At 36.4% G+C, this 26419-nt stretch overlaps 1 protein-coding gene across 2 annotated transcripts in view; it reads right to left on the bottom strand.

Moving 5' to 3' along the window:
* The window catches only part of ACAP2 (ArfGAP with coiled-coil, ankyrin repeat and PH domains 2), a 164196-nt gene that overhangs the window by 71052 nt on the left and 66725 nt on the right, over positions 1-26419 (bottom strand). For both annotated transcript variants that reach the window (XM_060010911.1, XM_060010912.1), the window contains exons 3-4: positions 20301-20420; positions 19450-19503 (exon numbers count right to left, since the gene is read on the bottom strand). In XM_060010911.1, the coding sequence (XP_059866894.1) occupies positions 19450-19503; positions 20301-20420 (174 nt within the window). The remainder of the gene's footprint in view (positions 1-19449; positions 19504-20300; positions 20421-26419) is intronic.

Here is a 26419-nt window from a genome sequence, read left to right as displayed (position 1 = left end):
AAAATTTTGAGGCATAATTGTTATGTTCATTAAATTAATTGAGGTGACAGTTTTATGGAGGTATACATATGTCAACATTTATCAAATTGTACACTTTAATATACAGTTTATGTCAATCATTCCCCAGTAAAAAAAAAAAAAATCAATATATTCCAGAGAAAGAAACACAATGGTTTTTGCCTATTATTGTTATTTTAGAACTACAAAAACATTACAAAGTTCTCCAAAATATAGCATTAACTAAAGTTTATATACATTTGGATAGAATGAGAAATATTTCAAGCAATTGTCAATAATCTAGCCTACCTATTTTAACACCTCCATTAGAATGAAAAGTATGTTGTAATGCAAAGGCAACTGAGTCTCCCACTTGCCAGTTTCAAGCTATCCAGCTACCGAACAGCTAACTCTTCCTCTGGTGAACTGTTGCAAAGAGCTGCCTCAATAGGGCACTAATCTATTCCCCACTAAGAGAGAATTCGCAGCATTTCTTAAGCTTTAAGACTTTGCCTTGTCAATGTCTCTGGAAATTCGGTGACGAAGGAATTTTGCAAGACTCTTCCCTAAATTTTTGCCCTTTACCTCATTTCCCTATTTTCCTTGTGTAGAGTTCTACTATCCTGACTAGTTGGGGGTTCTGATCAAGATCTTACCCAAAGTGCTCAGCAACCACCCAAAAACTTTATCTGGGCTTTAGACCAAAAACAAAATTTGTTTCATCCTCAGAATTGAGTGCATACAGGTCTTCTCTTCCATGTCTGTACCACAAAACCTGGGATGGTATAATAAAGCCAGAGTGACAGGTTCCTTGGGTGGGGTGTGTGTGGGGGGGGAACCAACACAAAAGCAAAGGTTCAGTTCCATTTTTGGAAATGAATGGCATTATTCCTAGCAACATATGTATGACAAATAATCAGCAATGTCATTTGACCTATCTGCTACTTATAAAAGGATCTTACCTTTTAAGAGGTAAGAGTGCATAAATATCATGGCTGTTTAAAACCAATGGCTTACACTCAGGTTATTCCCCATTCATGTCTGCACCCAGTTAAAGCAACACTATCTAGCTGTGTTCAGCAAAAGATGAAAGCTGAGATACACTACACAGATGGCAGACACTCTAGGAACTTTAGTAGAAGAATAGGCTACACATCCATAGATAGCATTGAACTATTCTCAGTTCTTGCCATTTAGGTCCCATTGGCCGAGACTAAAAATTTTGTAGTCTTTGTGATCCATTTAAATATTACTGAGCTACCATAGCAGTCTCTTCTGACGATTCTGCATGACAGAATCATTCCTGTCCTTTCCAGAATCTATAGGCACAGGGTTATGGCTGTTGACACTGTGGATTCATTGAATCTTTTAGTTAATCCCATTAGGCCTGTTTATTACAGGCTTATAATAATCAAGAAGACTCTTCTTTGCTTTTATCAGAAACAGGTCCCAATATGCAAATGAATATTTATTATGTGTTCCTGTTTTTCTACATCCCCTGCCTGTCCTAACCTATCCATTTATCTAACTTCTTCTTTCTCCCTTTCTTCATTTCTCTAAGGCAGTGGTTCTTCACGGGCTTGGGTGTGAATCAAAATCACCTGCAAAGCTAACAGAAAATATTAATACAAAGATCCAAGCTTATTGAAGGACAGAATCCCTCTGTATTTTTTAATAAGTTCACTAGGTGATTCTGTTACTCCAAGATTGAGACAAATCGCTCTGACCAGGGGTTCTCAATTGTACAGTATTATAACCTGGGGAACTTTTAAATACCCTGATGCTGAGATAATTAGAAAAACTGGCAAGTATCAGGAATCAGAATTTTTAAGGTTCCCCAGATGTGAACCAGCATTATCCACATCACTTGCGTGCTTGTTAGAGATGAAGAATCTCCAGAACCACCCCAGACTTACAGAATCAAAATCTGCATTTACCATGATTTCCAAGTGCTTGTTTGGGGCAAGAAGCAATGCATTGTTTCTCAAACTGGGCTGCACAATGGGATGACCTGTGGAGCTTTGATTGCTGGGTCTTACTCCCAGAGACTAATTTTAACTAGTCTGGGTTGCAGCCCACTAGCACTCCACTGAGAAGAATTCATCAAGGCATCTAAATCACTAAATTACCTTCACTAAGAGCAAAAAGGGGCCTCCCTTCAGTGGATGTCATGACAGATACAGTCCTCGGAAGTGGGCAAAAACAGTCTTGAGAGCAGAAGTCAGCACATTTTTTCTGTAAAGAGCTAGATGGTATTTTAGGCTTGTGGGCCATGTTGTCTCTGCCACAGCTACTTATCTCTGCCATCGTGCGAAAGTAACCATAGACAATACAGAAGCAAATGAGCATAGCTGTGTTCCAATAAAAATTTATATGAAAAAAAGGGGAGGGGGCGATGGGCTAAATTTGGCCTGTAAGCCATAGTTTGCCAACCCCTGCTCTAGAACAGTGGTTCACAAACTTTAGAATACAACAGAATCCCCTGCAAGCCTTGTTCAAACACATATTGCTGGCTTCCAGCCTCAGAGTTTCTGATTTAGTAGATCTGGATGGGCTCTAAGAAGTTGCTATTCTAACAAGTCCCTAGGTGATACTGATGCTGCTGGTCCAGGGACCACAATTTGAGAACCATTGATCGAAAGTAATGGTCCTCAAATTTTACTGCATGTCAGAATCACCTGGGGAGATTTTAAAAATTCTAATGCCGCACTCCAGATGACATAAATCCAATCTCTGGGAATGGGAACCAATTTACTACTATAAGCGTTCTCAATGCTTAGGTCATGGCACACTAAAATAGTGACATTTCAGGGGAAAAGTTACATGGCATTACTATTTGAATCATCCAAAGCTATTTTAGTCACAATTTGTTTGTCATCACTTCTTTGTTTTGTACGCCCTGTCAAATATTGCATCTTTCTTTTGCTTATTTTTCACAATTCTTCCTCCTATTGTCATTTTTCACATTTTTCCTATTAACAAGGTATGTATGATTGTTTCCTTAGCATCATCATCATTAGTTATAAGGTATTCCTATTAGAATGCAATTGATTTTGTTATTTTTTGGCTCTTACTTCTTGGTATTTATTTATTATTGGCTTTTAATGTTAATTAGCCAAAGTCTGACTCTTAATGAAATTTAATTATGTTTTATTTTAAATTATTAAAAAACATTTATTTCTGAAGATGGAATTAAATGCACATAATTATATCATTTTAAATGGGATTGCAGATTCAAAACATTTTGAAATTTTGATTTTTTGATCATAAATAAGCATAACATTTGTTGAATAAACTAAAATGAATTAATATTTCCTATCTTTACTAAATGCCTAATTTTATAATCTTGCAATATAATTTACTTTAAAACATTTTAAGAATGCAGAAAATTATACACATAATCAACTTTTGAACCTTAAAACATATCCTATTTTATCTCATATTTAAATAGATCTGATTTTTTACTGGTTGTCGTTTTCCACCATAATGGACAACTTTTTCATCAAACAGTGCTGGAAAGCCATTACATTCATAAGGCAAACACAACATTTCCAAAATTCTCTTCTTTAACCAAAATGTATTTTTACATGAAAGAGTTATTAAATAAAGCAATTACAGAAGCAAATCATACAGGACTTCAACACAAAATATCCATTTAATACAGAAAAAGATTTGCACTTTAAACTTCTACAAACACAAAATAAGAAACAAAGTTCTTTTATCACATTAGTTATAACTATATCAGATTACTAAACTGCTTAAAAGGTTACTACTCAATTAACGGCTAGAGCCAGAATGCCTCATACAATTGCAAAACTGTATAATATACCAGCCTACAAGGAAAATTTCAGAACTTTGTAATTTCCAAAGAAGCAAAGGAAATAGAAAATGTGCCGCATTCAAATAACAGAATTAACAGATGCGTTTGATGGCATGCCAAATAAACACAGCAATAATTACTAACCCAGAAGACAACTGTATCAAAAAGTTTTCATTGCTGCCCAATGATTCTACATGTTAATAACTGTACTCAAACTAACAGCAATACTTAAAATTTCTGAATAGAAGATTATCTTGGAAGAACACTGATTGTTTTACTAAGCACCAAAACAAATTCCTAGGGATGAAATACTCAAATGCCAAAAGAAAACTTTAAAACAAACAAAGAGGATAAATTTGGAAACACTGTAACTTTGCATACTGATAGAACAGCTACAAAGACAGCAAGACGTAAATTTACGTTAAGAATTCATTTAGAAAGCTGTGAAGATCTAGTAGTACATTATTTCACAAAGGATCTCTTATATGTAAAAGGTTACATGTAGATATAAATTCCAAATTAAATTTTATGAAAATGATACATGAATCTAAACAAATATTCAAAATATTTCAATTTTTTTCAGCTTTTTGTATAGAAGTGAGACAAGTATATCATGCTCTGGGGACTTCCCTGGCTGTCCAGTGGTTAAGACTCCAGGCTTCCAATGCAGGGGGCACGGGTTCTATCCCTGTTCGGGGAACTAAAATCCTGCATGCTGTGCAGCGTGGCCAAAAAAATTTTAAAAAAGGAATATCACTTTCTACTGTTTTCATACAACAGTGTACTAGCTGTCCAAAGGAAGAGTTTTGCCTAAGTTTATGATTTAAAAGTAGAATTCAAAAAGTTTAAGGAGGAACAACTTTCAACTTGCAGATGTGTTTAGTGCTAGTTATTGACTTTAAAAGGTGGCTTAGTTAACTGGTGTTCTAAATCTGATGATCTTATTTCAAACAATCCTTGATATTTTTGACAATTAACATGTACCAACAATCTTTATGGATTCAAAGTGTTGGAAACAAGAGGCTAAGAATGAGTCACTAGGGAGTCAGTGCTATAATCTGAATCCAAAAATAGAATTATTAAAAGTGAGTAAATGGGGGGCTTCCCTGGTGGCGCAATGGTTGAGAGTCCGCCTGCCGATGCAGGGGATGCGGGTTCGTGCCCCGGTCTGGGAGGATCCCACATGCCCCGGAGCGGCTGGGCTCGTGAGCCATGGCCGCTGAGCCTGTGCGTCTGGAGCCTGTGCTCCGCAACGGGAGAGGCCACAATAGTGAGAGGCCCGTGTACCGCAAAAAAAAAAAAAAAAAAAAAAAAAAAGTGGGTAAATGGGGTTTAGTAAGTAGAGCAACTTCTACGTATACCTACAGAAAAGCTTCATCATTATTTTATTCAAAATCCATTCAATTTATCACAGAAAATTTAAGCATTACATGTGTCAATGAAAGAAAAGGAAGAGCAGCCCCACTTAATGAATGATTGCTCCTTTAAGGTATAATTTAAAGATATGTAATTATTTAAATTCTAATTACAAGTGATAAAACAGTTCCTGTCAATCAGGAGGAAAGGGCAATAAGTGCTCATCTGCCTTTCACTAATATGTCTACCTATGCAGACAAAGTTCTCATCAATGACAATGGCCAAGAATTTGAAAAGATCATCAATTTTTAAATCTTGATCAGGAATTGCTTGAAATCATTTCATGCATAAGATTGTTTTTTTTTTAAGTTATGTTCAGGGAAGCCAGTTCAAGTTTCTCATTAAAATATTTTTTAAATATATGGAAGTGTTATACACACAGAGAGAAGAAAAAGAAATAGAAGGAATACAAATTGGAAAAGAAAAAGTAAAAGTGTCACTTTTCAAATGACAGGATACTATACACAGTGAATCCCAAAGATGCTACCAGAAAACTACTAGAGCTAATCAATGAATTTGGTAAAGTAGCAGGATACAAAATTAATGCACAGAAATCTCTGGTATTCCTATACACTAATGATGAAAAATCTGAAAGTGAAATTAAGAAAACACTCCCATTTACCACTGCAACAAAAAGAATAAAATATCTAGGAATAAGCCTACCTAAGGAGACAAAAGACGTGTATATAGAAAATTATAAGACATTGATGACAGAAATTAAAGATTATACAAATAGATGGAGAGATATACCATGTTGTTCGATTGGAAGAATCAACATTGTGAAAATGACGCTACTACCCAAAGCAATCTACAGATTCAATGCAATCCCTATCAAACTACCACTGGCATTTTTCACAGAACTAGAACAAAAAATTTCACAATTTGTATGGAAACACAAAAGACCCCGAATAGCCAAAGCAATCTTGAGAACAAAAAATGGAGCTGGAGGAATCAGGCTCCCTGACTTCAGACTATACTACAAAGGTACAGTAATCAAGACAGTATGGTACTGGCACAAAAAGAGAAAGAAAGATCAATGGAACAGGAGAGAAAGCCCAGAGATAAACCCGCTCACATATGGTCACCTTATCTTTGATAAAGGAGGCAAGAATATACAGTGGAGAAAAGACAGCCTCTTCAAAAAGCGGTGCTGGGAAAACTGGACACGTACATGTAAAAGTATGAGATTAGAACACTCCCTAACACCATACACAAAAATAAACTCAAAATGGATTAAAGACCTAAATGTAAGGCCAGAAACTATCAAATTCTTAGAGAAAAACATAGGCAGAACACTCTGTGACATAAATCACAGCAAGATCCTTTTTGACCCACCTCCTAGAGAAATGGAGATAAAAACAAAAATAAACAAATGGGACCTAATGAAACTTATTAAAAGCTTTTGCACAGCAAGGGAAACCATAAACAAGACCAAAAGACAACCCTCAGAATGGGAGAAAATATTTGCAAATGAAGCAACAGACAAAGGATTAATCTCCAAAATTTACAAGCAGCTCATGCAGCTCAACAACAAAAAAACAAGCAACCCAATCCAAAAATGGGCTGAAGACCTAAATAGACATTTCTCCAAAGAAGATATACAGATTGCCAACAAACACATAAAAGAATGCTCAACATCATTAATCATTAGAGAAATGCAAAGCAAAACTACAATGAGATATCATCTCACACTGGTCAGAATGGCCATCATCAAAAAATCTAGAAACAATAAATGCTAGAGAGGGTGTGGAGAAATGGGAACACTCTTGCACTGCTGGTGGGAATGTAAATTGATACAGCCACTAGGGAGAACAGTATGGAGGTTCTTTAAAAAAAACTACAAATAGAACTACCATACGACCCAGCAATCCCACTACTGGGCATATACCCTGAGAAAAACCATAATTCAAAAAGAGTCATGTACCAAAATGTTCATTGCAGCTCTATTTACAACAGCCAGGAGATGGAAGCAACCTAAGTGTCCATCATTGGATGAATGGATAACGAAGATGTGGCACATATACACAATGGAATATTACTCAGCCATAAAAAGAAACGAAACTGAGTTATTTGTAGTGAGGTGGATGGACCTAGAGTCTGTCATACAGAGTGAAGTAAGTCAGAAAGAGAAAGACAAATACCGTATGCTAACACATATATATGGAATCTAAGAGAAAAAAAAAAAGGTCATGAAGAACCTAGGGTTAAGACGGGAATAAAGACACAAACCTACTAGAGAATGGACTTGAGGATATGGGGAGGGGGAAGCGTAAGCTGTGACAAAGTGAGAGAGTGGCATGGACATATATACACTACCAAACGTAAAACAGATAGCTAGGGGGAAGCAGCCGCATAGCACAGGGAGATCAGCTTGGTGCTTTGTGACCACCTAGAGGAGTGGGATAGGGAGGGTGGGAGGGAGGGAGACGCAAGAGGGAAGAGATATGGGAATATATGTATATGTATAACTGATTCACTTTGTTATAAAGCAGAAACTAACACACCATTGTAAAGCAATTATACTCCAATAAAGATGTTAAAATATATATGTATATATATTTTAAATATATGGAAGTGTTATACACATTCAATATGTAATATCTTTCCTAACACTTTAGGTTTTATTTTAACATAATTCTATAAAAATAAATTATTTATTAAATATTTATTAATTATTTAATGTAATTCCATAAAAAGGAAATCTAAACATTTTTCACCAACACCCAGACAGGACATGACACCTTATGTCCCCTAGAAGTTTTCTCCAGTGTCTCATACAAATACAACCATCAGTTTCTACCTGTGCCATGAGATGAGAACCGTTGGAAAGCACTGAACTACTATATTCTCACTACCTAAAACCATTTGTTGAGCGAATGAGTAGACAGCTGTAATATGGAAAACCAAACTCACAAAAAAACAAAACAAAAAGGGTCATATATTTTCACAGAATTTTATGCAGCAATTCAACTTCAAAACTTCATTCAGCAAATAATCAAAATAATATTCCAATTTCCTCATACTAACAGCAAATTAGAATCCAAAAGAGTCATCAGCGACGTTACAGAAACAGAGCTCTAAGTTCCAGGAAAACAAAGTAGTCAAATCAACTGTAGTACATAGTAGAATGTAGCATATATGACCTGCTCTGGAAAAGTTATGAGTTGGCACCTTATAAAAAACATATGAGTTAAAGAGCAACCCTAGGAAGTTCTCATTCTATAAGGAATAAGGAACAGTACTATCCATTTTTACAGAGAAAATAAATCACAAAAGAATCCAAATAATTTATTTTTTAAATGACTGGATAATCTAAACCCAATCTATGTTTAATCTTACTTGGCTAAAAACCCAAATGGTTACATTATTTCACACATTTATTTAAGCCCACAAAGTTATTCATAAATATCATCTCTGTAACACCTAGCCTTTTATCCTGATACAAAGTGATACACCAAGACTTAAGTGTTATGAGCTTTGCTATAGAATATAAAGCAGATTCCAGTGTTTATTACCTTTTAGAAAGCAGTTTGTCTTATCCTATAAAGTCTCCTTTATCCTATAATGCTATGTAATTAAAATTTCACTGAACAGAATGCTACTAAAATAAAGCATTTTATACAACTAGGCTTTCCCACATTTTTAACAAGTGACTCTGAGATCATATTTAAATCTTATAATAATTAATACTTTATAATTAAAAGTCATCTAGTAAAAGCTCCTTCATTTTACAGAGGTGGAATGCAAAGCTTAGAAAAATTAAATGACTTCCCCAAGGTAAGAATTATGCAAGTACTAAGGATATAACAGTAAACAAGATATGTGTCATCCCTATCTTTAATCTAGTTGAAGTATACAGCGTTATGATGCGGGAAGAACCTTTGCCACAAATATAAAGATTGTGATTCGGCCTTCCCTGGTGGCGCAGTGGTTGAGAGTCCGCCTGCCGATGCAGGGGACACGGGTTCGTACCCCGGTCTGGGAAGATCCCACATGCCGCGGAGCGGCTGGGCCCGTGAGCCACGGCTGCTGAGCCTGCGCGTCCGGAGCCTGTGCCCCACAACGGGAGAAGCCGCAACAGTGAGAGGCCCGTGTACGGCAAAAAAAATAATAATAATAATAAAAAATAAAGATTGTGATTCAAGTACAAAGAGGTCACTCCTACTGAAAAAACTAAGGGAAAAGTATTTGTTAACAAGAAACAAAAAGGCCAGGTAAAGCACAGAGCATAGCAACTATATAAAAGGCAAGAAAATTAAAAGAAACTACGGTCTCACAATTTCATACCTATAGTTATTAGTAGAAAAATTTCTGAGATGCTGTAAAAAGGAATATGGGAATAAAATTAGAAAGGCACTAGACATCTGGGTGTAGTATCAGAGCTCCCCTATATACATATATATAAGTATACATGTAAACACACACAAGATCACCAACCTATAGCATTTAGACCTCTAGGCAGACAGGCAGACAAATAGTGATCTCCTCTTAGTTTGCAAATTATCTTTCTAAAGCATATTAAGCATTTCTAAAGAATATTAAATACTTCTGTCTATTTGTTCACTGAATTTTCACTGATTTAACACATCTTTATTCATTTAATGACTAAAAAAACATTACAAGCGTTGTCATAATCTCAGTGTCCTCAATCCTGCCATGAGTAACTCCTTCCTGCCAAGGACTCTTCTAGGTGGTAGTAGCAGAGATGAATACAACAAAGTGCCTACAGTCATAAAACTTAGGAACAGACAATAAAATGAGTACACATATTTAAGAATATACATGGTATGTGTGTGCGCACGCAAAAGGTAGGGTAAATTGATAGACAGTAACCATATGGTGGTCAAGGAAGGCTTCTCGTAGAGGCAGTGATCTATTAAAGTGAGGGAGACCTATAGAAAGAAAAGCAATATGGTAAGGAAACAGTCGCACATAAACGTGGAGGAGGAACATGCCACACCAAACAGACTGCAAGTACAAAGGCTGTAACATGAGAATTACTTTGGCATGTTCAAAGAAGAACAAAGAGCCCAAGAGGCTACAACTGGACAGAGAAGAGAGATGAGATCAGAAAGTTATCAGCAGGAGCCTCATCATATAGGGCTTGGTTAGGATTTTATTCTGAGTGTAACAGGGAACTAGAACAGGAGAGTACTGTGAATTAATTTATATTTTTAAAAGTTCATTCTGGCTGCTGTATACATAACTCACTATATTTAGAAGCGCAAGTAAAGAAGCAGAGATACAAGTTATATAATCCTAAACAAAAGATGGTAGTAGTTTAGACTTGGAGGTGACAGAGCAACTATTTATTATAGGATCTGGGGTATATTTTGTTAATGTGTGGGATATGGAGTATGGGGGGAAAAAGAAAAGTCACAGAAAGAGGTTTCAAGGATGAAAATTGCTAAGACTGCACAATAATTTGCTTACTAAAACTGTTTTCAAAATTATAGCCTTTATGGTTGGTGTGCCAGTTGTTTACTGGCTTTCACCACTACATCACCCTTCCATAATCTCCTCCTCTATGTTGCCAGGAGCTAGAAATCTGCAAAGCATATTTCCCAACCCGCCTGCAAGCCAAGAGGTTAGGTTCTGCAAATAGGATCTGATGTTAGATTAAGAGGCAGGAGATAAGGAGAAGCCACTTTCTTTTTCTGCTTCTGTTCTGACACAGCCATTAGTGAGCAACTGAGCTACTCCAAATTTCGGCAGCGTCAGTGACCAATCTGAGGGTGTCAGTGGGACTGCAGGCTCCGAGGCTCTTGCAGCCACAGCAAGCAGGCAACCCCTGACTTCCTGGCTCGGCAACAATGGCAGTGTTCTCAAGAGTGCAGTACTTAGGGGCTCTAGCACCACCACTTCCACCCTTGCTCCTGCAACCCCTAAGGACAGTAGCTCCTTCCTACTTTGACTAATCTCTAGGCTTTTTTTATTTTTTCACTGTGGCTTTTTGCATTCCTACAACCCTTCCAACACTTTGTAACCAATTCACTATATTAAAACCCTTCTATAAGAATACCGTATGTGGTTTCTGTTTTCCCGAACGGAAACCAACCAATATAGTAAAGGAAGAAGTATCACTCCCCAGGATCTAGCTGCACATATTTTGTTCCTCATCACAACACCCTTACACGTTGGTATCGCAAATTCTACAATTCCCCTTTTATAGAACAGTAAAATGAAAAATGAAAGTGATTAAATAAACTGACCAAAATTATACAGCTAATAACAGTGAAGCCTAAACTCAAAGTTGTTTCTATCTAAATTCTATGCTCTTTTTACAATGTTAAAATTAAGAAATATCGATTGCTTTCAATTTTAGAAAAGGAAAAAAAAAACCACATTATTGGAATTAGTTCAGGAAACCAGCTGCACATTAATAGCACTAGCACTAAAAAGACCAACCACTATCCTCTTGAAGCAAACTATACTTATATACCTTGCTTCAAACAAACCTCATTTTTAAAGACTCAATTTACTCTAAGAGAATGATTTATAAAATACTCTGAACTTAAGTTTTCTTGACAGGACAGATTTCAACATACATTTAAACTATTTATTTACCAGAAGTTTATCTTACTCATAACTTTTCACATATAAAACTATAACAAAAAGCAAAATATTCTTATATAAAGCAATAATATAAGACTTACTGATTTAAAGAAAATATAAGAAACAGGATTACTACAAAGGATACTATATTACAAAAAAATTTAACCTGTTATGTTAATTTAAAATCAGTAACTTAAAAAAATTTAATTCTCATTATATTACACTTTTTAAGAAGTTTGAATCCCAAAGGTCCCTGATTTAAAAAGAAATCAAATATACTCTACACTAGCATCCAAATTCAATAGAAGGCAAAAAGAAAATTAATAAGAGGTCATTAAAAACAAATTGGTGCAAAATATTAGAGCTAAAATCATAAAAATATTAGAAGAAAACAAAGGGATTAATCTGCATGATCTGGAATTTAGCAGTGGATTCTTGGATATGACCCCAAGAGCAGGAGGAACAGAAAAAAAAAGATAAATTGGATTTCATCAAAATTAAAACTTCCATTTATTTTTATTTATTTATTTTTGGCTGTGTTGGGTCTTTGTTGCTACACGCAGGCTTTCTCTAGTTGCGGCGAGCAGGGGCTACTCTTCATAGCGGTGCGTGGGCTTCTCATTGTGGTGGCTTCTCTTGTTGCGGAGCACGGGCTCTAGGCGCACAGGCTTCAGTAGTTGTGGCACATGGGCTCAGTAGTTGTGGTTTGCAGGCTCTAGAGCGCAGGCTCAGTAGTTGTGACGCATGGGCTTAGTTGCTTCATGGCATGTGGGATCTTCCTGGACCAGGGATCAAACCTGTGTCCCCTGCACTGGCAGGTGGATTCTTAACCACTGTGCCACCAGGGAAGTCCCAAAATTAAAACTTTTAGAGAGTGGCCAAGATGGTAGAGTAGAAGAACCCTAAGATCACCTCCTCTCACGAACACACCAAAATCACAACAATCTGCAGAACAACCATCATTGAAAAAGACCGAAACCTACCAGAAAAGATTCCCTACAACTAAAGACATACAGACAGAACCACAACAAGGCAGGTAGGAGGGGTGCACCTGTGATATAATCAAATCCCATACCCCCCGGGTAGGACACCCACAAACTAGAGAATTAAATTACAGATGTTCTCGCATAAGAGTGAGAATGCTGAGCCCCACATCAGGCCCCCAGCCTAGAGGTCTGGCACCAGGAAGGAGAGCCCCCAGAGCATTTGGCCTTGAAGGTCAGTGGGGCTTGACTGCAGAAGCTCCACAGGACTGGGGGAAATAGAGACTTCACTCTTAAAGAGCACACACAAAATCTCAGGTATACCAGGACCAAGGGCAAAAGCAGTAATTTGATAGGAGCCTGGACCAGACCTAATTCTGGTCTTGGAGGGTCTCCTAGGGAGGCTCCTGGGTGACTGTGGCCCACCCTGGGGACACAAACACTGCTGGCAGATGTATCAGGGAATATTCATCTGCGTGAGCTCTCCTGGAGGCTGACATTTTGGCACAGAGACCTGGCCCCACCTAAAAGCCTGTAGGCTCCAGTTGCTGGGACACCTCTGGCCAAACAAAAAACTGAGCAAGGACACAGCCCCATTCATCAGCAGACAGGCTATCTAAAGACTTCCTGAGCCCACAGCAGCCTCCAGACACACCCCTAGAATGGCCCTGCCCACCAGAAGATGAACACCCAGCCCCACCCACCAGGAGGCAGGCACCAGCCTCTCCTGTCAGGAAGCTTGCAGAAGCCTCTAGACCAGTCTCACCCACCAGGGGGCAGACAACAGAAGCAAGAAAATTACAGTCCAGCAGCATGTGGACCAAGTCCACAAACACAGGCCAGACACTACCCTGGACCAGCTGGCCCCTAGCCCTTGTGACAAGAGGGGAGTGCACTGCTGGGACACATAGGACGTCTCCTACAGAGGGCCACTTTTCCAAGGTCAAGAAACTTAACGAACCTACCACATCCATAAAAATACAAATAGCAATTTACAAAAAATTAGGTGACAGAGGAATATGTTTCAGACAAAGGAACAAGATAAAACTCCAGAAAAACAAAGTGAAGGAAGATAGGCAATCTAACCAAGAAAGATCTTGTTCAGAATAACAACCATAAAGATGATCAAAGAACTTAGGATAAGGGATGCACAGAGTGAGAAATTAGAAGTTTTTAACAAAGAATTAGAATATATAAAGAACAGCCAAACAGAATTAAAGAATACAATAACTGAAATGAAAAATACACTAGAAGGAATGAATAGTAGACTAACTGAGGCAGAAGGATGGATCACTGAGCTGAAGACAAAATAGTGGAAATCACTGTCCCTGAACAGAAAAAAGAAAAAAGAATGAAAAGAAATAAGGACAGTTTAGCAGACCTCTGGGACAACATCAAGCGTGCTAATATTCACTTGATAGGGGTCCCAAAAGGAGAAGAGAGGAAGGGCCTAAAAACATATTTGAAGAGACAATAGCTGAAAACTTCCCTAATCTGGGGATGGAAATAGTCATCCAAGTCCAGGAAGTGCAGAGTCCCATACAGAATTAACCCATAGAGGAATACACCACAACACACTGTAATCAAAATGACAAAAATTAAAGATAAGAGAGAATATTAAAAGCAACAAGGGAAAAGCAACAAATAACATACAAGGGGACTCCCATAAAGTTATCAGCTAATTTTTCAGCAAAACTCTACAGGCCAGAAGGGAGTGGCAAGATACACTTAAAGTGATGAAAGAGAAAAACCAAGAATAATCTACCCAGCAAGGCTCTCATTCAGATTTGATGGAGAGGTCAAAAGCTTTACAGACAAGCAAAAGCTGAAAGAATTCAGCACCACCAAACCAGCTTTACAACAAATGCTAAAGGAACTTCTCTAGGCAGAAAAGGCCACAACTAGAAACAAGAAAATCACAAAATGGAAAAGTTCACCGGTAAAGGCAAACATACAATAAAGGTAGGAAATCATCCACAAACAAAGCTAGTAGTAAGGTTAAAAGACAAAAGTAGTAAAATCATTTGTATACACAATAAGCAGTTAAGGGATATAGAAAACAATTTGATGCAGAATATAATATCAAAAACAGTGGGGCTTCCCTGGTGGCGCAGGGGCTGAGAATCTGCCTGCCAATGCAGGGGACATGGGTTCGAGCCCTGGTCTGGGACAAGATCCCACATGCCGCGGAGCAACTAGGCCCATGAGCCACAACTACTGAGCCTGCGCATCTGGAGCTTGTACTCTGCAACAAGAGGCTGCAACAGTGAGAGGCCCGCGCACCATGATGAAGAGTGGTGCCCGCTCGCCGCAACTAGAGAAAGCCCTTGCACAGAAACAAAGACCCAACATGGTAAGAAAGAAAGAAACAAACAAACAAATAAGTGAATAAATAAATAAATAAATAAATTTTAAAAACAAAACAACAAAAAAAACAGTGATCGTGAGGGGAGGAGGGTACAAATGCAGGTTATTTAAAATGTGTTTGAAATGAAGAGATCAGCAACTTAAAACAAGCATGTATAAACATAGACTCCTATACAAAAACCTCATGGTAACTGCAAAACAAAAATCTATAATAGATATACACACAAAGAAGAAAAAGGAATACAAACATAACAGTGTTTGTTAGAAGAGAAGTCATCAAATCATAAGACAAAACAAAAGAAGAAAGGAGAAAAAAGACCTATAAAAACAAATCCAAAACAATTAAGAAAACAGCAATAGAAACAAATATATTGGTCATCATCACCTTAAATGTAAATGGACTAAATGCTCCTACCAAAAGACAGAGACTAGCTGAATGGATACAAAAATAAGACCCGTGTATTTGCTGCCTACAAGAGACTCACTTCAGATCTGGAGACACATACAGACTGAAAATAAGGGGATGGAAAAAGGTATTCCACGCAAATGGAAATCAAAAGAAAGCTGGAGTAGCAATACTTATAACAGACAAAATAGACTTTAAAATAAAGACTGTCACAAGAGACAGAGAAGGACACTACATAATGATCAAAGGATCAATCCAAGAAGAAGATATAATTGTAAATATATATGCACCCAACATAGGAGCACCTCAATACATAAGGCAAATGTTAACAGACACAAAAGGAGAAACTGACATTAACACAATAATAGTGGGGGACTTTAACACCCCACTTACATCAATGGACAGATTATCTAGACAGAAAATCAATGAAGAAATACAGGACTTAAATGACATATAGACCAGACAGACTTAATTGATATTTATAGAGCATTCCATCCAAAAGCTGCAGAACACATTCTTTTCAAGGGCACATGGAACATTCTCCAAAACAGATCACATGCTGTGCCATGTAGCAAGCCTCAGTAAATTTAAGAAAATTGAAATCATATCAAGTATCTTTTCTGACCACAAGGCTGTGAGGCTAGAAATCAACTACAAGAAGAAAAACTGCAAGAAAACACACACACACGGAGGCTAAACAATATGCTACTAAACAACCAATGGATCACTGAAGGAATCAAAGAGGAAATTTTAAAACGCCTGGAGACTAATGAAAGCAAAAAAAGAACCGACTATCCAAAACCTATGGGATGCAGCAAAAGCAGTTCTAAGAGGGAAGTTTATAGCAATACAATTCTACTTCAGGAAACAAGAAAAATCTCAAACAAACAACCTAATCTTACGTATAAAGCAACTAGAGAAAGAAGAACAAACAAAATCCAAACTTAGTAAAAGAAAAGAAATCACAAAGATCACAGCAGAAATAAATGAAATAGAGACTAAAAAAACAATAGAAAGATCAGTGAAACTAAAAGCTGGTTCTCAGAAAAGATAAACAAAACTGATAAACCTTTAGCCAGACTCATCAAGAAAAGAAGGGAGAGGGCCCAAATCAATAAAATCAGAAATGAAAAAGGAGAAGTTACAACCGACGCCACAGAAATACAAAGGATCATAGGGAGAATACTATGAGCAATTATATACCAATAAAATGGACAACCTAGAAGAAATGGACAAATTCTTAGAAAGGTACACTCTCCCAAGACCGGAGGAAATAGAATATATGAACAGACCAACTACCAGTACTTAAATTGAATCAGTAATTTAAAAACTCCCAAGAAGTAAAAGTCCAGAACATGGTTTCACAGGTAAATTCTACCGAACATTTAAAGAAGAGTTAACACCTATCCTTCTGAAACTATTCCAAACTACTGCAGAGGAAGGAACACTCCCAAACTCATTCTATGAGGCCACAGTCACCCTGATACCAAAATCAGACAAAGATATCAAAAAAGAAAAGTATAGGCCAATATCACTGATGAACACAATGTAAAAATCCTCAACAAAATACCAGCAAACTGAATCCAACAATACATTAAAAGGATCATACACCATGAACAAGTGGGATTTATTCCAGGGATGCAAGGACTTTTCAATATCTGCAAATCAATCAGTGTGATACACCACATTAACAAATTGAGGAATAAAAACCATATGATCATTTCAATAGATGCAGAAAAAGCTTTTGATAAAATTCAGCATCCATTTATGATAAAAACTCTTCAGAAAGTGGGCATAGAGGGAACCTACCTCAACATAATAAAGGTCATATATGACAAACCTACAGCTAACATCATACTCAATGATGGAAAGCTGAAAGCATTTCCTCTAAGATCACAAAAAGACAAGGATGTCCACTCTCGCCACTTTTATTCAACATAATTTTGGAAGTCCTAGCCACAGCAATTAGAGAAGGAAAAGAAATAAAAGGAATCCAAGTTGGAAAAGAAGAAGTAAAATTGTCACTGTTTGCAGATGACATGATGCTCTATATAGAAAATCCTGAAGATGTTACCAGAAAACTAATAGAGCTCATCAATGAATTCAGTAAAGTTGCAGGATACAAAATTAACATACAGAAATCTGTTGCATTTCTATACACTAACAACCAAATATCAGAAAGAGAAATTAAGAAAACAATCCCATTTACCATCACATCGAAAAAGAATAAAGTACCTAGGAATAAACCTACCCAAGGAGGCAAAATGAAAAGACAACCTACTGAATAGGAGAAAATATTTGCCAATATTGTGACCAACAAGGGATTAATTTCCAAACTATACAAACAGTACGGAGTTTCCTTAAAAAACTAAAAATAGAGTTGCCATATGATCCAGAAATCCCCCTTCTGGGCATATTTCTGGAGAAAACTCTGATTTGAAAAGATATATGCACCCCAATGTTCATATCAGCACTATTTACAATAGCCAAGACATGGAAGCAACCTAAATATCCATTAACAGAGAAATGAATAAAGAAGATGTGGGGTGTGTGTTGTGTGTGTGTGTGTGTGTGTGTGTGTATATATATATATGCACACACACACAACAGAATACTACTCAGCCACTAAAAAGAATGAAATAATGCCATTTGCAGCAACATGGATGGACCTAGAGATTATTAAGTGAAGTAAAACAGAGAAAGACAAATATCATAGGATATCACTTATATGTGGAATCTAAAAAAATGATACAAATGAACTTATTAACAAAACAGAAATAGACTCACAGACACAGAACACAAACTTCTGGTTACCAAAGGGGATAATGGGGGTGGGGAGAGGGAGGATAGCAGTTTGGGATTAACATAATACACTCTACTATATATAAAATAGGTAAACAATAAGGACCTACTGTATAGTGAAGAAAACTATACTATCTTGTAATAACCTATAATGGAAAGGAATCTGAAAAAGAATATATATATATATGTATAACTGAATCACTTTGCTGTATACTTGAAACATAACATTGTAAATTAACTATACTTCAATAAAAAAAATTAAAACTTTTATGCATCAAATGACATTATCAAGAAAATAAAAAGACTACTTACAGAATGGGAAAAATTATTTATATATCATATATCTGATAAGCATGTAATATCCAGAATATATAAAGAATTTAATTAAAAAAAACTTTAAATGGGCAAAGGACTTAAGTGGACAACAATGGTAACAATGGCAGAAGAAAATATACAAATGGCCAATAAGCAGATGAAAAGATGCTCAACCAGATTGGTCATTAGAGAAATGCAAATCAAAACCACAATGAGGGACTTCCCTGGTAGTCCAGTGGCTAAGACTCCACACTCCCAGTGCAGGGGGCCTGGGTTCAATCCCTGGTCAGGGAACTAGATCCCACACGCCGCAACTAAAAGATCCCACATTATTTCAGTAAACGTTTACAAAACTTATAAAGGAATTTCACAACATTCCAAAAGTAATACATATCCCTCATTCTTGAAGATCTGTCCTCAAAGGGGATATATATATTTGTATCTTAAAAGAAATAGCTAATTTTAGAATGATGACTTGTACGTCTTTCTTCTTGAAATTACTTAAAAACTTATAAAGGCACAACTTAAAGGAAAAAAATTAACTTTTATGGGTGTGTACTTCATTGAAATTAAAGTTCACTATTATAGAATGGGAAATAATACACATCTATACTTTCTCCCTGTCTCTCCCTCACACACACACAATTTTAGATCCACCCAACTAAAAAGTTGTTGACAAATCAAAGCCATTCATTTTCCAACTTAAGTAATTTTATAAAATACTGCCACCAAAGAAAGTACTAAAACATGAACATGGTCATAATAACACCTATTTACTAAACACTTACTGTGTGAAAATTTATCATTTCTTGAAGACTGTCAGAAAATTTGGTCAAACTTGTCTATGAGAAAGAAATCAAAAGAAAACCAAGTCATTTAAGAGCTACTAATATAGGCCACAAAAATGTTACTTCAGCATTTCTGACAGAAGATCAAGTTACACTGTAAACAGTAACATTTATTTCTCACTAGGACAATCTCACTACCTCTCAGGCATGCTCTGCAGAGAGGTCAAGTCTACATGTAGTAACATAAAACCCTAGAACAGTCAAAGAATTAGCCTGCCCTATCAATACTATTATACTAGCAAATCGAAATGGCCCATGTAAACCTAAGGTAAAATTGAGTATATCAAGACTGTCCATTTAGGCATCTATGGATCACATAATCATCAAATTACAACCATTTCTGTACCAGTTATTATTCTTCATAAAAGAAATGTCATAATACCACATAGTATAGCCAGGGGTGTAAGCTAACACAGCATAGCTAGCTGACCAGAACTTTCCTATGCAGCCCCCAAAATGTATAGTTAGATACTAGTCTTGGGTTAATGCTCTCTGCTTGCCCCGATAAACAGCTACTAATAAGCATGATCCTACTCTCACTGCTCAGGTCCCCTTGTAGATGCTGCAGTTCACCTAGCAGCAAGTATAGTAAACTTATATCCACAATACAAATCAACCATCACCTTCTAACTGTCCTAGAAAACAGGATTATATCAGATAGCACCAACAGATGATAGCTTTTCCACTTCTAATTTTAAGGACCACTACTACTATTAATAAGGTAAATGGATGCATAATTCTCTTAACATCTTGTTTCATTTACCATTTTAACTAAATTTAATAATACTAACCTCAACTACAGCATCATTGCTAGAATACTGTGCCAGGTCTCGAATCCCATTCATGAACTGTTTATTTGCAACACAAAAGGCTTTTCCAGTATCAATCATTGCAATACATAGCTTCACAAGCTGAAAAAGAAAAACATCATATCATTGAAAATAATTTTACAAATTACTTAATCAAACAAGTGCTAGCATTAACCACATGTGTTAGCCTAGTTAAGACAAATTATAGTTCATCAATAAACCCAAAATAGACTAAATGAAAACTGTTTCTTTTCCTTTGGCTTAAAAAGTAAATTCATAAGAGAACTGTACCAAAAAAAGTTGACCTTTCAGGATGCAGAGGCTGTCTGATAACAACCACCACCAATCATTTTATCAAGTTAAATTCAATCCCATAAATTAACCCCATAAAAATGTATTAAGCACCCCTTGGAAGGAAGGAAAGGAAACTTCAGGCAGAGCAAGCAGTATGATAAAAGATTTTTTAAAAACACAACTATGGTATGGTGGAGGAAAGGGAAGTAAACTGGTATGGTGGGTTAGTCATGCTGGTCATTTTAATATCAGACTATCAAAGCAGAATTGCTTAATCAACCATATTTCTCTAATGCCTACCATCTAGGCATTGTGCTAAATCTTAGAACAGAGGTTCTCTCTCTCTTCTCCTGTCCCCTCCTTTCTTCTTTCTTTTTTTCATCTTTCTCTTTTTCCCTTTCATTCCTTTTCTCTCTCTTTTTTTTTTCTATCCCTTCCTTGTTTCTTTCTTCAGTTCACTCAGATACAGAACATTTTCTTTAAGTAAACAAAAACTTGGCTGAAAATCTAATATTAAAAAAGATAAGAGTGGAGCTGCTCTAGATGAAGGAAGGGTAATGAGAGGGTGGGAAGAGGGGCCACCAAGAAGAAGATAAAGAGCTCAGGAAAACTTTAGAAGACAGCTCAAGGATCTCAGGAGTGTAATTTAAAACTGTTACCCTGGGACCCAGAGGAACAGAAGTGAAAAACATAATCTCTGTTCTAATTCTAACCATTCAAAAAGCAGATAAATTCTATTTAGCACAAGTACAACCGCTATGCTCATCAAAATCATGCAAGAGGGAACAAAGGAGGAATGCGTAATGAGGGCTATGGGGATCAAGGAAGGGTTCCTGGAAAAGGTAACACTTGAGAAAAGCCCTGAACACCAACAGGAATTAGCCAATCAGATAAGGGTAATAAGAAGACACTTCTCTAGGAAAAGCATATTCTAAGGCCCTGAAGCTTAGACGGCAGGGCAAACCAGGGGCACTAAGTAGCTTAGCACAGTGTGAAAATGTATACAAGGGCCCGATCAGGAAAAGCCTTGTGTGCAAAGCTAAGGTGTTCACATTTTATACGAAAGGAAATGGAAAACAATAAAGACATCGAATGGGTGAGTTGACCAGAGTTCCATTTTAGAATGATGACCTAAAAGAAGAAAAAGTAAGATACGGAAGTGGAAAGAATAAAGATAAGGAGATTAGACCAAAAACTAAGAGAGCCTGAATTAAGGCAGTAAGCAGGGAGAGAAGAGAGGAGACAAATTTAGAAATTAGTTGAGTACCGAAGTACAATTATGCAGATAGTGTCCTACCAAAGGGAAAAACAGGGGATGAAATCCAGCCTGAGCTCTGCTTGCTGAGGGCTATATCTGCTACAAGATGCTAATTTGCACAAAGACACTATACTGTCCAGCCAAGACTTGTTTTAACAGCATTGGGCCTGTGAGGTAGGCCTGAGCTAGATGGGTCTGTGAAATAAGCCAAGTGGAAAGTCTACCAAACCCAAGTGAAAATAGATATTTAAAGCTCAAAAAAGAGAAGTGTACTGTAGATACACACACAGGAGTCAGCAGCAAATAAAGTATCAGTGCTACAGCCTAGATAAAAAGCAGGGGTCACAGTGTGTACAGTGAGGACCCCACAAAGGAGACTAAAAAGGAAAAGGGAAAGGTAGGAGGAAAAGCAACAGATTAATTTCATCAAGGTCAAGAAAGAACAAAGTATCAAAAGATGGATGATGAATAGGTTGAAAATCCATAAAGGTCAAGTTTTAAAAACACTTAAAAAAAGTTTGTTGAGTTTGGTGACAGTCACCAGCATCCCTAGCAAGAATAGTTTTAAGAGAAACTGGGGGGGGGCTGTAGCCAGGTTACAATGAGTTATGAACTGCAGATGAAGAAGACATAATGAGAGGTCAATTCTTCGCGAATATATATTCTATAGAATATCCCAGGGGAACATTCAATACCAAAATAGGATTCTGTGATCAAGTAAGTCTGGGAAACTCATTTTGTCAAGTTAAACAGATTTCTTTATTACTAAATTTGTAAGAGCTTTTGATATATTAATGTGTATTATGAATCCTAGAAAGGAAGTATGTAATAGGCAGCATTTCTCAAAATTATCTGACATTGATTGAATTCTCTTTAGAGGAAGCATCCTCATAGGACCAATGTTCCACAAAACCCACTATGAGAAATGCTGGCAGAGACTAGTCCTTCAAATAGTTTGCTATTTCAAAAAAAATAAAAACATATCTTAACAACCAAAAAAACTAATTCTAAAATTCATATGAGTAACCAACATGCAAGAAGAGAATCAAAAAAATTGAAAAAGAGTAATGAGGTGGGGACATTAGCCCCACATTAAAATATACAGGTGCAGTAATTAAAAGTCTGGTAATGGATGTGAATAGACAAATTGGTTAATGGAAGAGAATACAGAGTGAAGAAGCAGATACACACTCCAGCCAGGGGGGTAAAAAATTATCCAATAAAGGACACTGGACAGCCATCTAAAGCCATCTAAAAAAAGAAACTAAGTTGTATTCCAAACCCCCAAATTAATTTCAGATGGAATAAATATTTAAACATAAAACATTAAATCAGAAAACCAAGAGAAAACAGGAGGTGGTATTTTTTATAATCTCAGAGTAGGAAAAGTCTTTCTGAAAAGGATGCAAAACTCAAAAGCCATAGAAGAAACTAATCAATTCAAATACACAACAATAAAACATTTAGATAAGGGAAAAAAAAAACTTAGTCAAAAGACAAATGACAATATTGGAAAACAATACTAGCAACAAATCACAAGGGACTAATTTCCCTACTACAAGAAAGGGTATACAACTCATTTTTGAAAATCCAACCAGCCACTACAAAAACAATGGCTGACAGACATGTACAGGTAATTCCCAGAAAAGAAAATTCAAATATACCTATGTCCATGAAAAGAAACTCAACCTCACTCATAATAAAAGAAAGGTAAATTACTATTTTTTATAGAAGAGCAAAGGTCAAAAAATGTGATAACATGCTGTTTTAGAGAAGGTAGGTATGGCGAAATAGGCACTCTCGCACACTGCTGGTGGGAATGTAAACTGGTACAATTTCTATGAAAGGCAACTAAGCAAGAGCTATAAAAATTTTAAACATACATGCCCTCTAATGTAGTAATTTCACTTTTAGAAATGTATCATACAGATATATTTGCACAATTAGATACAATCAGCCATTAAAAAGAATGGGGCAGCTCTGTAATTAATAATAAGGAACAAAATTTAAATTATGTATTTTAAGAAAGCAAAATTAAAACAACGCTAATATCTTTGTTGGAGTGGGGAGAGAAGAGTACAAATACATATAATCTTTCACATGCTTAAGAGATTTCTGAAAGACCACACAAGAAACTAGGTCAGTGTACTCCTCTGGGATATAGATTAGATGATGACTAATTTTTCACTAGGTACACTTTTGTACCTTTGAATTTTGTACCACATGTGTGATATTGCTTATTCAACAAATTAAATAATTCAAAAATGATTAAATTGAAAGTTTCCATAAAAACAGAAACAAACAGACAGGTTGGTAGTAGAACATTATGGTTAAAAACAGGTTTATAGGCTCAGTTGGCTTAGGTTCAAATTCTGCCGCCAAACTTAATGCTCTAAGTGATTCGGAGAGACCTCAACCTCAAGAAGCTTCAGGTTCTTCTGTATGACACAATGACAATGGTATCAAACCATAGAGGGTTACTATAAGAGTTAAGATAATGCACTTAAAGATCTTAGCACAAACTGTTACTGGCACATGGTAATTACTTGATAAAGATTTGCAATTCCTTGTCAGAGGTGAGATTTTCCTCTTGTTTTGTTTTGTTTTGATTCAAGAGAAACAAACGTTTTTGTTCACTTAAAATAATGAGGTGGTAGAGAAGGAAAAGGAGAGAGATGGCTAAAGCAAAGTCCTGAGAAGTTAGAGTTTGGAATTACATAGGAAAGGGGATATTTTTATCACTCAAATGGGAAAAAAAAAATGGAATAAGGACAGATTCTGTTAAGTTTCTAGATTAAAAGCAAGAAATAAAGGTGTTCCCACCAAAAGGAAGTAAGAGACAAGTTCCTCTACTAAGAATGAAGAGCAAGGTGGTGAATCTTGAGAAAAGTGAAATATAAGAGACGCTAAACATAGTAAGATAACCTGATTGAGTGTCAGAAAAATTGCTTTGCATCATGAATCCCAGGTATGTGTAGCTCCACCAATTAGTTTCACCAAACAGTTGTGTAACTTCTCCTGTAGGGCTTTATAGCCCAGATAAGGGACAGAGGATATAGATGGTTAGACAAATATAGTCAGAATTCTGCAGAGTAGGTGTTATGGAAAGGAAATGAAGGTCTCCATAAGAGAAATGATGTGATAAGTTAAGAGTAGACTGGAAGAGTTCACAGCAGTATTATACATAATAGCCAAAAAGTGGAAACAACCCAAATGTCCATCAACTGATGAATGGATAAACAACATATGGTATATCCATACAATGGCATATTATTCAGCCATAAAAAGGGAAATACTGGCGATGCTACAACATAGACGGATGAACTTTAAAAACATTATGCTAAGTGAAAGAAGCCAGTCACAAAAGGTCAAATACTGTATGATTCCGTTTATATGAAATGTCCAGAACAGGCAAATCCACAGAGACAGCAAGTAAATTAGTGGTTGCCAGAGGATGTAGAGAGAGGGAAACTGGAATTGACTACTAACAGGTACAGAGTTTCTTATCAGGGTAATGGAATTAAGTAGTATATTCACATTGTGAATATGCTAAAAACCACTGAGTTGTACACTTTAAAATGGTGGGTTTTATGTTAGGTGAATTTTATCTCAATTAAAAAAATTATTTTAAAAAATATATAGTGAATAAAAAAGGGATCTGAAACATTGGAAGCGGATAGACTGAAAGACTAGAGATTTAGATAAGCTTGAAAAACAGAAGCAGGAGGAGTCCAAGATGAGAACTGGAAAGACTGGAGACTCACATCAGAAAGTAAGATATCAATGAGCATTCCACAGTTTCAGAGATTACGACTCTGAGCAACAAGACACAGCATATGGCCAGGAAAACAGGTATCAGAATTAGAATAAAGGTCACAATCGCAGGCGTTGGAGGGAAGATGAAATTGTCATATAGCTGAAGCACATATACACTGCAGCTACTCAGGTGGAAGGACTGACTGGGTGATAGACAGATAGATACTTTGCCAGCTGTCAAAGTCCTTATTAGATGACAGTGATGACAGCTATACTAAATAACATAAGCCTACAAAGAGGGAAGATTTTTACCTAAGAGTAAAATGAGGGCTTTTTCCCTGTTAAAGACAATCTGTCTTCAAGGAGATCTAAGAGTCTGTTGAAAAGACACCACCATCATTAACATTTATTTAGAACTTACCATGTGTCAAAGCACTTAACATGTATTAACACATCTCATTCACATAATAACCTTATAATAGATACTCTTATTTTCCCCATTTTGGAGATGAAGAAACTGAGACATAGGAAGGTTTAGGAACTTGCCCAAGGCCATACAGCTTAGTAAGTGGTAAAGCCTTGCTCCAGGCTTTGTGCTCTTAATTACTAGACTATGCTACAAACCAAAAATTACAATAATATTATAATAATTTAAATGGCAGTACAATTTTAAAATGTAAAAATGCAAGAAATAATGAAATACCTGAAAAAGAACCTAAGTTTGGTAGTACCTGAGCTGTGATTTAAAGGGTATCTGCTTAACAAACAAGGAACAAGCATTCCAGTGAGAAGA

Source organism: Delphinus delphis, chromosome 4 (genome assembly GCF_949987515.2).
Source record: "Delphinus delphis chromosome 4, mDelDel1.2, whole genome shotgun sequence".
NCBI lineage: Eukaryota > Metazoa > Chordata > Mammalia > Artiodactyla > Delphinidae > Delphinus > Delphinus delphis.
Note: the sequence above shows the minus strand (reverse complement) of the source record. Positions and strands in the feature narration are given on the sequence as shown.